The 13,811-nt window shown below is 50.8% G+C and overlaps 1 protein-coding gene across 2 annotated transcripts; it reads left to right on the forward strand.

The window, feature by feature from the left end:
• Positions 1 to 3,625: 3,625 nt before the first annotated feature.
• LOC118727964 (sulfotransferase 1C4) lies at positions 3,626 to 9,309 on the forward strand. 2 transcript variants are annotated; one of them, XM_045587240.1, is made up of 8 exons: positions 3,626 to 3,966; positions 4,601 to 4,726; positions 5,177 to 5,274; positions 5,514 to 5,640; positions 6,067 to 6,161; positions 8,052 to 8,118; positions 8,328 to 8,441; positions 8,989 to 9,309. In XM_045587240.1, the coding sequence occupies exons 1-8, from the start codon at positions 3,813 to 3,815 to the stop codon at positions 9,093 to 9,095; spliced, it is 888 nt and encodes a 295-aa protein (XP_045443196.1). In that variant the 5' UTR covers positions 3,626 to 3,812; the 3' UTR covers positions 9,096 to 9,309. The 2 variants fall into 2 exon arrangements, with proteins under 2 accessions (XP_045443196.1, XP_036309920.1); XM_036454027.2 differs by having other exon boundaries at positions 3,627 to 3,966; positions 8,052 to 8,112; positions 8,322 to 8,441.
• The last annotated feature ends 4,502 nt before the right edge of the window (positions 9,310 to 13,811 follow it).

Raw genomic sequence — 13,811 nt, forward strand, 5'->3', positions numbered from 1 at the left:
GTATTTTAATATCACTATTCACCCTTTCTCTATAATAGAAGTGTCAACCAAATTCACAATCGAGAATGACAGATTGAAACACACATGTGATTGGCACTAGTGAGAGCTTTGTATGTACCGCACATGTGCAAGTCAACTTAGCCTTTTATAGACATAGAATAAACTTGCTTCATTAGACCTGCTTTGAGATGTAGCTAAAACTTTTCCAGCTTAGGAAAGCACCCCAACTTCTCTTTCAGGTAATTGTCAGCAACACAGCAGTAAATATCATCACAAAGCAGGTTATTATTGTAGATCACACACGGAGAACAAAGGGTAAAATATTTAACTGTAGCAGTTTTTGACTATATTCTGTGCAGTGAGAAAACCTGAAGTCACTTTCAAGGTCCACCATTTCTTACATCTCTTCAGTTGGGTCAAGTTTCTGAACTTTCTAAATTTCCATTTTCTGGCTAATGAAAATAAAATAGTATTCCATAGTCTCCTATCTACCTACTCCAGGACTTCTGTGAGGATCAAATGAGATGACACTTCTGAAAATGCTTCACAGACATTGATTGAACTGTCAAATGTTTGCACCTGGCTATAAAGGAAGTCATATTCCTGGGCTGAAGAAACTGCAAGGAGGTTAGTCCCTAGAGAGAGGAAGCCAGGCATTGCTACTTGACGTTGTTATCTGGCACCCACAGTGACTGTTTCTGAGTGGAGGTGGGCTGTGGGCCGTATTTTGTGCCATGGGGTCATAGCAGTGTCAGCTTCCATTTGGTGGGGTGTTGCTCCAGGGTGGTGGCGGGGCCTATGTCACACTTGGGAGAAGCTGAGTGTTGGTTGTCAGCGCCAGCTCTGTGGTGCTGTTTATTTTTAAACTAGAGGCCATTGCACGAAGAGACTCGTGCAATAGGCCTTCCTTCCCTTGGCTTTCAGCACCGGTTTTCCTCCACCTGGGACCCAGGCCTTCGCTCTGGCCCGAGTCTGCCATCTTCATCTTTGCTGCAGACTCCAGAGTCTGCAGTATTGTCTTTGCTGTGGCACTCTGCTCCTGTAGATCCCTTCACCCCCCACCCTCCCTCTCATAGCAGGCGTCCTGTCCTGCCTGGCCACTCAGTGCCTGAAGCAGCTGGGTGGCTACCATCTTTGGCCTTGTAATTTGCATACTCACTCTAATTGGCCGTGGGTGTAGCAGAGATGCGGTCAATTTACATGTTTGTCTATTATTAGGTCAGATGGGCAGTGTGGGTCATGACAGCTCCTGCGTGATGCACCTGCCCCCTGGTGGTCAGTTGGATGGATGGACACTTAGTCTTTTATATATACAGCTATGCATAGTCCATGGACAGACAATAGAGTGGTGAAGGCCTGGTAAGTGTAGGTGTGGGTTAAAGGGGGTCAATGGTGAAAAAATAATCAAAGGGAAATCTACAATACTTTCAACAATAAAGACACATTACAAAAAGAAAAGCAAATGTTATATGATCTCACTCATTCATGGTATACTTTTTAAAAGGAAACCAAAGACAAATGAACAAACTCACAGACAACAGATCAGGGGCTGGGCCTAGGGCTGGGGCTGGGGCTAGGGTGCGAGAGGGTGAAACATGTAAAGGGCCAACTGTATGGTAACAAAAGGGAGCTGGACTTTGGAGTGAGTGCTACGCAGCTGGACTGTATAATGCTGCACAACTGAACCTAGTAGACTGTAATAAGCGAGTGCCATGCCCACTCACACAGCCACATCGGGAAAGATCCGAGAAGGGAAGGAGGTGGGACCTGCACGGGACCTGAGTTCAGGGGGGCCTCTCAGAGAGGGGGCATGGTGGGAAGACATTAGAGCAGTCGAGAAGGAAGCCAAAGAACTCAACATGCGCGACCTGCAGAGCCAATGAGCATGCCAGAAGAGATGTGGTTTCTGCAACCCCAGAGGGAGCTGGTGCCAGGCAGGCATGGCCTTGGGGCTGCCCCGTGAGAGGCAGCGGGTGAGGCTTAGCCTGGGTACAGGGAGGCCTCTGCACGAAGGCCTTCATGGGAGCTTGTGAAGATTTGGGGGAGGACTTAAGCAAGAACAGAACTTCCTGATTTCTGGGGACAATGGATTCTGAGAGCCATTGAGGGTTGCTGGGATGCCAACAGCAATCCCCGACGCCAACCAGGGTCCTAATTCCAATCAGTCGGCAACGACCACCTGCCGGTGTGCAGACCCAACACCCAAGGACAGTTGCTCACAGACTGCCTGTCTGTGGTGCCAGCCAGCCCCAGGCTCACCCGCACCGATGACCAACCAGCCCTCCTGTGGGAGTTCCCGTGTCCCTCTAGTTCACTAACCCACCAGCAGGATCGCAGGGCTCACAGAAGGCTCCATGCTCACAGCTTTACCATGAGGATGCGGTCCGGAGCAGTCCAGTGGGGAGGTGCATAGTTCAAGGTCTGGGGAGAGGGGCAGAGTGTCCAGGCCCTTCCCCATGGCACTGGGCATGTCGCTTCCCCCGCCCCCCACCCAAGAAAATGACGTGCTCATCACCCACTGATGCTTCAGTGGCCAGAGCTTTCTTGGGGCCTTATCCCCTCTCCCCTCCCTGTAGGTTGGGGATGGGCCTAAAAAAGTTCCCACCCTCATCATGGCTGTCTTCCTGGTGTGGCCAGCCCTCTCGCTCCAGCTCAGAGACTATCCCAGGGCCCCGCCCCCTCATTAGCATACGCCCAGATGTGGTGGAATGGCCTCCTTATGAATAACCAAGGGCACTCCAACCACAGGAACTCCCAAAGGTTAGGAGCTCTGTGTGAGGAAAAGAAACAGGAGCAGAGATGTCTGTTCCGCTGCATCACAGGAAGGCAGGGAAGTTGGTTGGCGACCAGTAGCACTCAGCATTGCAAGGAGCAGTGGAGAGGAGCCTGGCCTCTGGCAGCTGGTCAGCCAGGAAGAGGGCGGGCCGGGAGGGAGGAGGAACGCAGCTCCCCCAGGAGCCAGGCTGCTCCCGGGAGAGGAGCCGGGAGCCCAGACAAACCGGAGGCTGTGAGGGAAAGGAGCCCACAGCCGCCTCTGGCTTGAGCCTGGGGCGTGAACCCCAAGAAGGAGGAAGCAGATGGGTCCTAACACAAACCCCCTGCCACTCGTTTGCTTTTGAGACAAACTGTTCTTAGAGCCCTGAAAGACAGCTGTTGGTATGAACACTAAACGGCCTCCAGCAGGAAGGAGCCTTCCCTCACAGGCCGGTCTGCCTTATTCTTTAAAACCCAGAGCGGAGCCTTTAGGTTTCTGGGCCGGGAGGGTCCATGCAGGACCTTGTTGGTCACAGCCAGAACCTGCCCTCCAGCCACCGGGGAAGCCGCTCAGGGCTGTAATCCCACAGGCAGATCCTCTCCAACTCTTCCAGCAGTGCAGACCTTCCAGAAACAGCTGGGGCATCTGTGCCTTATTCTGTGAGCACAGAGATGACACATGAGCCCTGGCACTGACCCTTGCTGCACTGATGCCAGAGGGCAGGGCCAGCAGATCCCAGCGCTCTAGATTGGTGGATTGGCGAGGCCCGGGGTGTCGCTGATTGGGGGAGGGTCGAGGCCTGGAAGTGGAGGGCAGGGCCAGCAGATCCCAGCGCTCCAGATTGGCGAGGCCCGGGGTGTTGCAGTTGGGAAAGGGCCAAGGCCAGGAGACGCCTGAGTGCAAATCCCAAACAGGCCTGGCTCTGGGCGGGACCAGCAGGCCAGCGTCTCTCCCCGCTCAGCGCACAGGCTCCCAGGAGGGTGTCAGACCACAGCTCTGTGCTGACAGAGCCCGCAGCCTGTGGGAACAGCACTCCGGCTCCTGACACCCGAACAGAATGGAGGAGCCGAAATGTGAATGGACAGAGCGCATAGCTGTGGACTATGTGAAGGGAATCCTTCAACCCAAACCCACCTGCGACACCTGGGACCAGATCTGGGACTTCCAGGCCAGGCCCGACGACCTGCTCATCTGCACCTACCCTAAAGCAGGTGGGCGGAGCGGGGGTGCAGGGAGGGGATGGGAAGTGCATTTACAGGGAAATAAAGAGATGATGGGGTTTGAGTGGAGGGCTGCTGGCTGGGCAGTGAGGGCTACAGAAAACCGCTGTGGAAAGTGAAACTGAAACAAGATTTAAGTGTTTAATTCTCCCAGTGACACACGTTTCTTTTTACCTCCTCAGCAAGGAACGCACCGGCTCCAGACTTGTTGATTGCTTTGTTCCCAAGGCAGGCCTTCCGTGTGGGCCGAGTACAAGGCCGCTCTGTGTGAGCGAGCGGGAAAGGGCCCCAGGCTGATTGGGGGCCGATTAGGGAACTGTGGTTCTGCATTGCAGATCGGCTCGGCAGCCTCAGAACATGCAGGCAGGGTCGGAGGGCTGTTCTTCCTGAGCAAAGTGCAGCTCAGCCACCAGGACAGCTCGCAGGGAATGGCTGAGGCAGGAAACAATGAACTGCACACACAGGTCTACTTCACCCTGTAGCCTTTTCATAAAAATCATACTATGCTAAAACAATTCCATCGTAAACCTGGCTTCACAATGCACACAGATGTCTAACAAGCACTTGACCATCTTAAGGGCATAGTACACTAACGGTCTACTCATCTCACCTCCTGCTGAACAAGGGACAACGTGGACTCAGGAGATAGTGGACTTGATACTAAACGATGGTGATGTTGACAGAACTCAGCGAGCACCTACTCACGTGCGGTTTCCTTTCATCGAATGGATCATCCCGTCCATAGGATCGGGTGAGTGTGGAATAACCTCACTTGATTGCACTCCTAAACGCAGACTCAGAATGCTGACTGTCAAATGGCCTCTCACAACTCCAGACATTCGCACAAGTAATGATGGGTTTTGTGACTCTGTCTTTTTAAAAAACTGTATCAGGCCAATGCTGTACTCCAGCCACCTCTTCTAATGAGTCCCTGCTTGTACGGAAGGAAGGTACATTTTGATCCTCCAATTAAACATTAATTTTACTCGGCCAGGAGGACTTCCTGGGCAACAGGTTTGGGTTTTTGGGTTCTTATTCGTTTGGCTTGGTTAGACACTGTTCAAGCCAGAACATTAACTCACAGGTCAGAGCACAGAGCTGCCTCGAATTGTCCACTTGGCCCTTACGGGGTAACAATGAACGCAGCAGTATTTTGAAGCACAGAGAACAATAGTGGGAAATGATCAAAATCATTTTACAGGCTTGGAACAAGCTAATGCGATGCCCTCGCCACAGACCCTGAAAACACACCCTCCCTTCCAATTGCTGCCCCCGTCCTTCGTGGAGAAAAACTGTAAGGTAAAGGGCGGCAGGAGCTCTGAGTTATGCTCTGGTCTTCACTCTATTTCCTCTGAAAGCACTTCACTTCTTAAAGGGTTCACCTCTTCACCACAACCGCGTGCACACGGCCGTGAGCTTTCCATCTCCCCTCCCGCCTCCCCAGGATCAGCAGCCCAAGACCCGTCCGGAAGGATGCAGCTCGTGGGCGATAGCCACCATGCGGCAGCCTCACCGGCTATTTCTCTCCCCCTTCCCAGATAATCTATGTGGCGAGAAACCCCAAGGACAATCTGGTGTCTTACTACCATTTCCACAGGATGAATAAAGCGCTTCCGGCCCCAGGGACCTGGGAAGAGTATTTTGAGAGCTTTCTGACTGGGAAAGGTATGAACCTTCTGCTCTGAACCCCTTTCTAAGCCTCAAACACCATAAAAAGGGCCATTTTCTGAGGACCCCTGGGGCCTGCCTTCTTGGATGTGAGGGGATCACCACCTGACAGTGGGAACTCTCTCCTCCGTGGGGTGTCAGCTGGTGACCCCCTGGCCCCACCTCATTCCCTGGCCCCCTCCGACGCCATGTCCCCCATCCCATTCCCCTTGATCCTGCCCCATGCCCTGTCCCCCGTCCCATTCCCCTGGCCCCGCCCCATGTCCCATTCCCCTGGCCCCGCCCCATATCCCATTCCCCTGAACCCATCTGGCCCCATCCCACATCCTGCCCCCCCTCCCCCCCCCCTGCCCCGGCCCATTCCCCTGGCCCTGGCCCTCGCCCTTTCCCCCATCCCCGCCCTGGCCTCGCCCTGTCTTGCAGTGTGCTGGGGCTCATGGCACGACCACGTGAAAGGATGGTGGGAAGCCAGAGACCAACACCGCATCCTCTACCTCTTCTACGAGGACCTGAAGACGGTGAGGGGCAGCAGGTTCCTTTTTGACCAGGAAATATTACATCACAGCAGGGGGCTGCCTCAGGGCCTCGCAGAGTGAAAGGGAGCAAGAATGGCTTCATTTCACTGGATAGCTGCCCGTGCGCAATGCCCCGCTGTCCTGGCTCCCGCCTGCCACGTCGCCCGCAGCTCCTGCTGCTGGTCCCTCACCCGCCTTCCAGCACATTTTACATTCTGCTTAGAAGGGAAATGCTTTTCTAACACACTTTTTTCCATCGAGGAACATCAATTTAAACAACAGTTTAAGAAATGATGGTATAATGGGAAAACACTAATGATTTAGAGTCAGAATTATTGAATTCAAATTCTGGCTTTATTGCCAGATACAAAATATCGAGAATGAAAAACAGTATCGTTTTCTATGTTTTTAATTGAGATCACTGATTTGTAACATAGTGTTAGTTTCAGGTATACAACAGGATGAGTTGATATTTGTACTCCTGGCAAAATGAGCACCACAGTAAGTCTACTTAACATTTGCACCAAATAGAGTTATAACTATTTCCTGTAGTTGGAACTTTAAGATCTCGCTCCCCGACTGTCAGGTATGCAGCACAGTATCATTAACCACAGCCGCCTGACTGACTGAGCGGACAGCTGGGAGTCTGTGCCTCCGACCCCTCCCCCCTCCTCCCAGCCCTGCCTGCCCCTGCCACCCCAGTTTGTTCCCATGCCTATATTCTTATTCTGTTTGTTTTAAATTGTACTCTATGCTTTTTTAAAACAAATAACTTACTACATTTCTAGTATTCTAATACACAGGTAGTCTAACCTCAGAGTTCCTAAACCCTTTTACATGTTCTGTGGTCATATTCTGGAATGTTCCCTGAATGCAGTCACACAAAGCTCGCAGTTTTCAGCACTTTTGCCGATCCCCAGTCTGTAAGAGGCCAATTAAATTAAGCACTTTTTGTTTTTGTTGTTAATCCTCACCCAAGTGTATGTTGTTGTTTTTCCCCCATTGGCTTTCTGAGAGGGTTGAAGGGAGAGGGAGAAAGAGAGAAACATCGATGTGAGAGACACATGGACTGGCTGCTTCCCACACCTGCCTTGACTTGGGCCAGGGATCCAGCCTGCAACTGAGGTACGTGCCCCTGAGCAGAATCAAACCCGTGACTCTGCAGTTCACAGGGCGGGGCTCTAATCACCGAGTCCCCAGCCTGAGCAAATTAAACATCCAACCTTTTAAAGCAGAAGTTCATCATAAAACAGAAGATACTGTTGTGAGGTACACTCCTCCACTTGCCCTCCCTCACTCCTTCTAAAAACAGGTATATCCCACGGCCCTCTGATGAGAGAACAGTGGCTCCCTTAGGCACTGAGACACCTACACATACACACCGGGCAGAGGGATGGGCCCGGAGTCCTCAGCGGGCACCTCTCAGTCGCCTCCTGAGTGTAACAGGTCCACTCCATCCACACCAATGTCTGGGCGCGTTTCTGTCAAAGGCAGAGCTAGTGGCAGCCTCCCCTGGTCAGGCCTCACCGCCTGCCTCGTGCCTCTGCAGTACTTTCGCTCGCACAGACTCTCCTGCTGGACACGTGGCTGACCAAGACCCTCCAGTAACTGCCCGAGCAGGACATTTGGAAATAAGTTTAAGTGCAGCTTTCCCTGGATACTGCACATCATCCTCAGCGGTGCTTCCATCTTGGAGCAGGAAAAGCTTAATAATTATAGTTAACTTTTAAAAATCTGTGTCACCGTATTAAAATGAGTCATTTCTGGAAAGTTGAGCATTTGTGAGGCAAGATTATTTTTTATTTTGTTACTTATCAATGTTATTAATTCAATGCAATACTTTAAAAACTATTGTATATCAAATTTTCATGTTTCTTTTCACTCTGAACACAGAACCCAAAGCATGAAATCCGGAACTGGGAAAATTTATTGGAAAAAAAGCTGGATGACAATGTCCTAGATCACATGTGTCAAACACAAGGCCCGCGGGCCAAATCCGTCCCGCCAGGCCTTGCAATGTGGCCCGCACCGCGCTGTCATCACTGCACTCCGCTGCGTTTCCATCACAATGACAGTTTATGAGTGTTCAGTAAACCATTCGGCCCGCGATTTAGGCTGGATTTTAGATTTTGGCCCCTTCTCTGATTGAGTTCGACACCCCTATCCTAGATAAAATTGTCCATCACAGTTCGTTTGATGTCATGAAGCAAAATCCCATGGCAAACTACACGGTAGTCCCCGCTGAGGTCATGGACCACTCGGTCTCTCCGTTCATGAGGAAAGGCGGTTCTCTCTCTGTTGGTCATGACCCTAAAGAACTGCGAGGACCCCAGGGCCTGTGGGGCGGTTTCCATGGATAAGAAAAACAAGGCCCATAATAAATGATGCTGGGGAAGGAGTATTTAAGAGACCACAGATGAAATGAAACCAACGTTTAGCCACAATTAGAGTAAGGTTTAGTGTCTAAACCCACCGCCTTATCTCACTCCCCTCCAGAGTTCCAGATGATAAGGTGGAAATGCCGACTTCAGTCCAATTGAGCAAAGCATAGATAGCGTGATGCTGCCTGACATGCAAGAGGGCAGGGAAAAGACAGCAAAGCCCCAGGCCTGCGGTTTTAATATGAGGCCCCATCCCCACCCCCACCCCACCACAATGCGGTGCAGCAGGCTCTCCTGGCCCCACAACCAGACAGACGTCCTCTTCCCTTGGACGGAAAGGGACAGGCTGGCAGGAGGAAAGCCCTGCCCCCTGCAGGGCGAGTGGACACCGCACACAGAGGTGGGCAGAGAGCACAGTCCTGAGGCTCTGACTCCCACACCTCTTTCAGGGACCGTCGGAGACTGGAGGAATCACTTCACCGTGGCTCAGAACGAGCGGTTTGACGAAGACTATCAGCGGAAAATGGCTGGGACAAGTCTAACTTTCCAGTTCTAGAGAGAGAAAGAGTTTTAGTTTATTACCCAGCTCACTGGGCAACAACCGATAGAAGTTCCATTCCCCAGACACACGGCATAGGGCCCGGGTTCTCGGACCAGGTGTCGCTCATGTTTGCTTTCGCTCGCTCTACAAAGGAAAGCAGCAGTGACTGGGGACGGTGGGATGGGAACTGTCGGGAGGAGGTTCAATAAGCTCCTAGTTACACACGTGACACTGGTGTTAGTGATCATTCTGCTGAAGCTTACAGGTCGTGAGCTGGCTAACATTAAAAATGCTCCATTCCTCACATAAAACACACTCAAGTTTTCAGATGAAGTGTTGGTTAAAGGTAGGGGTTTTTTAATGGATTGATTTTAGAGCGGCGGGGGGAGGGAGATAAACATTAACTTGCTGTTCTACTTATGTAGAACACTGGCCGCTTCTTGTATGTGCCCTGACTGGGGATAGAACCTGCAACCTTGGCATAATGGGGACAATGCTCTTGCCACCTGGGATACCCGCCAGGGCCAAGCTGAATTTTAATGCCGCGCTGAAATGTGTAAACAGCAACCAATTCCTGCAGTGGCTGACAGCCAGGTGCCGTCCCGTGGCTGCTTCCCCCTGACTCCAGGTCACCCCAGGGCTCAGGCTAGAACTCCGTCCTCCCCATGGACTCGCTTCCACCCAAAGTGCCACTGTTCAGCCCACCCTACTCTGACGCTCCGAGTGCGTCCACAGTCGCCTTCTCACGCTGCACCACGTGCCGCGTGCCCTCCATGCTGCCCCCTCCGTGGCCTCCTCCCGCCAGAACCTGTGCTTCCCGTCTAGGCGACTGTGGGCTTCCTGCCGCGTTGCTCTGCTCATCACACCTGCCAGGGCTCTGCTCCTGCAGTGGAACTGATTACATTCCCCCAGGGCTGCGTTTTCCAATAATGCCCACGTTCCCCTGCCTGAGAGCTGCATCCAGCTTTTCAGCCAGGAATTCAGAGGCAGCTGTAACTGTGTGTGACACAGGTGATCCCATTTTCCAAACCGCCTCGTACTGAAGCAGTCAGCCTCCCACTGAGCCTGCTCACACCAGTCAGGTTCCTGAACTACTGACTTCAGTGTCCTGGGCCTCCACCAGGAATGCCCTCCTTCTCTGGGCCCTGCACACGGGCAGCGTGCCCTGCCCCCACGCCTCCGGCTCCTGAGGAGACTGTCCCTCTGACTCCTCTACACTTGGCATAATTCACCTTTTTATTAATGTTAAAGCATATTGTGCTGTCACTTTCTGTCTGTGTTGTCTTTACTGTGCTTGTTTAAATTTCCTCTGTGTATTTTTCTTCAAGATAGGGACAATATGCCTCACTGCACACCAAACAGCACATACCCTGCACAGAAATAAGGAACTGGAAGAACATTTCATTCAAGAAAATTCTGAAAAGCCAACTGTTTCTATCCTAAGGAGCCCTCTAACGGCTCTCATCTGTAGCTAGCTGTGCAATAAGATGGGACTAACCATGCATGGCTATTTAATTCATTTAAACTTTAGCTCCTCACTCGCACCAGCCAGGTTTCCAGGACTCAGGAGCACACGTGACTGGGCCTATTGTTTGGATAGCGCGTTTTATAAAACATTAGTGGCTGGTGCACAAATTCCTGCACACAAAAAGAAAATTAACCCTTTGCACTCTGCTGTCCCCTCTCAGGGGACATCGGAATTCTAGCATATCACTCGGATGTCCCCTCTCAGGGGACATTGCAGTTTATTAGTGATTACGGGGAATTGAGTTAATTCAACGCACGTGTCCGCCGCAAAGTAGCGTCAAGTAGCTGGTAGCCAATGTCCAGAATGGTTCCGAGTGCAAAGGGTTAATTGACAGAAATATTTTAATATCGCTATTTCCCCTTTATAATAGAAGTGCCAACCAAATTTATGATCCACAATGACAGATGGAAACACACACATGATTAGCGCCAGCAAGAGCTTTATATGTACCGCGCATGCTTGAGTCAACTTAGCCTTTTATAGACATAGCATTAACTTGCTTCATTAGACCTGCTTTCTGATTTAGCTAAACTTTCTCCAGCTCAGTGAAGCACCCCAACTTCTCTTTCAGGTAAGCGCCAGCAATGCAGCAGTAAATACTAACACAACACAGATTATTACTGTAGATCGCACAGGGAGAAAAAGTGTAAAATAGTTAACTGTAGCAGTGTCTGACTATATTCTGAGCAGTGAGAAAACCTAAAGTCATTTTCAATGTCCATAATTTCTTACTTTCTTTCAATCAGGTCAACTTTCTAAGCTTTCTAAATCTCCATTTTCTGGCTAACAAAAAGAAAATAGGATTCTACTGAGTCTCCTATCTACGGTACCTTCTCTAGGACTTCTGTGAGGATCAAATGAGATGAGGCACAGGAAAACGCTTCACAGATATTTGGTTAAAGTGTGAAATGTTTCCACCTGTGTTCCTAAAACTCCAAGGAAGCTAGTTGCTAGGGAGAGGAAGCTGGGTGTTGCTACCTGACGTCATTACCTGGTACTCGCAGCGACCATTTCTGGGCTGGGCTGGGCTGTGGGCTGTATTTTGCACCATGGGGTCTTGGCAGCATTGGCTGCGATTTGGTGGGCTGTCACTCCAGGGTAGTAGCAGGGCATGTGTCCTCACTTGGGGGAAGCTGAGTGTTGCTTTCTGGGTGCCAGGTCCATGGTGTCATTTCTCTGTGCACATCATGGCTGCTCCTGCATTGAGCATCTGCCCCCTAGTGGTCAGTGTGCATCACTGTGACTGGTGGGGAAGACACTTAGCATATTAGCCTTTTATATAGATAGACTTGAGGCCCGGTGCACAAATTTGTGCATGGGTGGGGAACCTTGGCCTGGCTGGCAATTGAGGTCCATCGAGGGGGAGGGGGTAGGATAAAGAAAGGGGGGTGGTTAGGGTCGCCAGCCAGCGGAAAGGACCCTAGGAGGCTGGCCAGCTGGCCCCCTAATCAGGGCCTATGGGGGAGGGGGAGGCTGGCTGGCAGAGGGGAGGGACAGTAGAATGTTGGCTGGCTGGTTGAGGAGGCCAACAGGCAGGGGAGAGGGGCCGTGGAGGTTAGCGGGCTGGGTGGAGGGGCTGCAGGAGGTTGGCTATGGGAGCACACTGACCACCAGGGGGCAGTTCATGCATTGAGTGCCTGCCCCTGGTGGTCAGTGCGTGTCAAAGTAACTGGTCGACCAGTGGTTCCACTCATTCAGTTGTAATGGTCATTTAAGCATATCTATATCTATATCATCTATATCTATATCTATATCTATATCTATATAGATATTTCTATCACGAGAAAGAGATCTGGCAGACAAGACCTTTATCCTTTGGGTGCAGCCTTATGTCCCAAATGGGAAACTAACCCTGCAGGTAAAAGGCATTAGTAAGTTCCTCCATGAGAAGTGCTGAAACCTAGCTTGAAATGTAACTCCAGTGTTTCTAAGCCTGGGGTTTGACTTCTCAATTCCAAGCCTCTTCCTTCCTGTCCTGCTCAATCTCACCACAGGCTTCCATCACAATCACACTGATCATAGGCTGCTCACCCATCCTGGACCCTGAACTAGCTCAGGCTGGCCAGGAATTGGCTACTGCCCACCCATGCTCAGGTGACATTTAATAATGTTCTACTAAATGGCTAGCCCACCCCACTGTCGAAAGCTCTGAAGTCAGCAGGGCCCTAAGCGGACTGTTGCCTCACACTTGACTACCAGGCATGAGTCCGTTCTGAACTCTGTCCTTCATGCCTTTACATTTATATTCCTTCCCAGGAACATGCACAGCACGACTCTGCAGGCCTGATCAGACGTGGTGCTTTCTGGGGCTGTGCTCCAGCTCCCCCGACCCCCATTATCCCGGCCTCAGAGCCTGCAGCTCCCTGGGTAAACAACACAGAGATAGAGGGCTTGAGCTCAGGGCACTTGACCTTGTACTCAGGTTTCTACCTCTTACTTTCCTTCAAACCACCCCCATAATCTTGGCAGGTAAATCCCACCTATATATTCTGGTTACTTAACCCTAGGACAAACAAACCAACTCAACCTGGGCTTAACTTGGCCTCTCCCTTCAAATCTCTTAAAATTAGTGATTAGCATATTATGCTCAATATATCTGTATCCCTTCTGATACCTCAAACCTATTAATACAGGGTTCATGCTCTGTGTTTTATCATACCTGAGCAATGTCCTTGGACTCCTGTGGAGGAAGTCTGGTTTGAATCAAGAAAATACGTATTAAAACAAACTGCACGTAAGAGATGCAAGAAGTACGCTACACAGTGCAGTTGCTGCAATGATCTTATGTAAAACATGAAGATGCTTTTGTATCCAGCAATGTTAAGAAGAGACTTGTACAATTGAACAGGCTCCTGAGCCCACTGGCTGTTGCCCATTGGTGAAGGACCAATAGAAACACAGATTTCAAATAAATACATTACGTAAATTCAAACTCAAATCTACACCAATAAAAACACTCTCAGATAAATATCACAATAAGACAGGAAATTAGAAAGTGATTTCTGCATCAACAGACTCTGAGCGCAGATGAGAAAGGCATGTACTCAGATCACGGCTGCTGGGAACAAGGTAGCGCAAGTGCTTCCTACAGCACCAGAGAGCCTGCAGGCCTACAGGGCGGCACTAGTGTGAGCAAGAGATGAGACGTTCTTGATTTAAACCAAACTAAAACAGGCAGATCCCTGGCCGGGCGGCTTATGTGG

This window comes from Pipistrellus kuhlii, unplaced genomic scaffold (genome assembly GCF_014108245.1).
Source record: "Pipistrellus kuhlii isolate mPipKuh1 unplaced genomic scaffold, mPipKuh1.p scaffold_m20_p_27, whole genome shotgun sequence".
Classification (NCBI taxonomy): Eukaryota; Metazoa; Chordata; class Mammalia; order Chiroptera; family Vespertilionidae; genus Pipistrellus; species Pipistrellus kuhlii.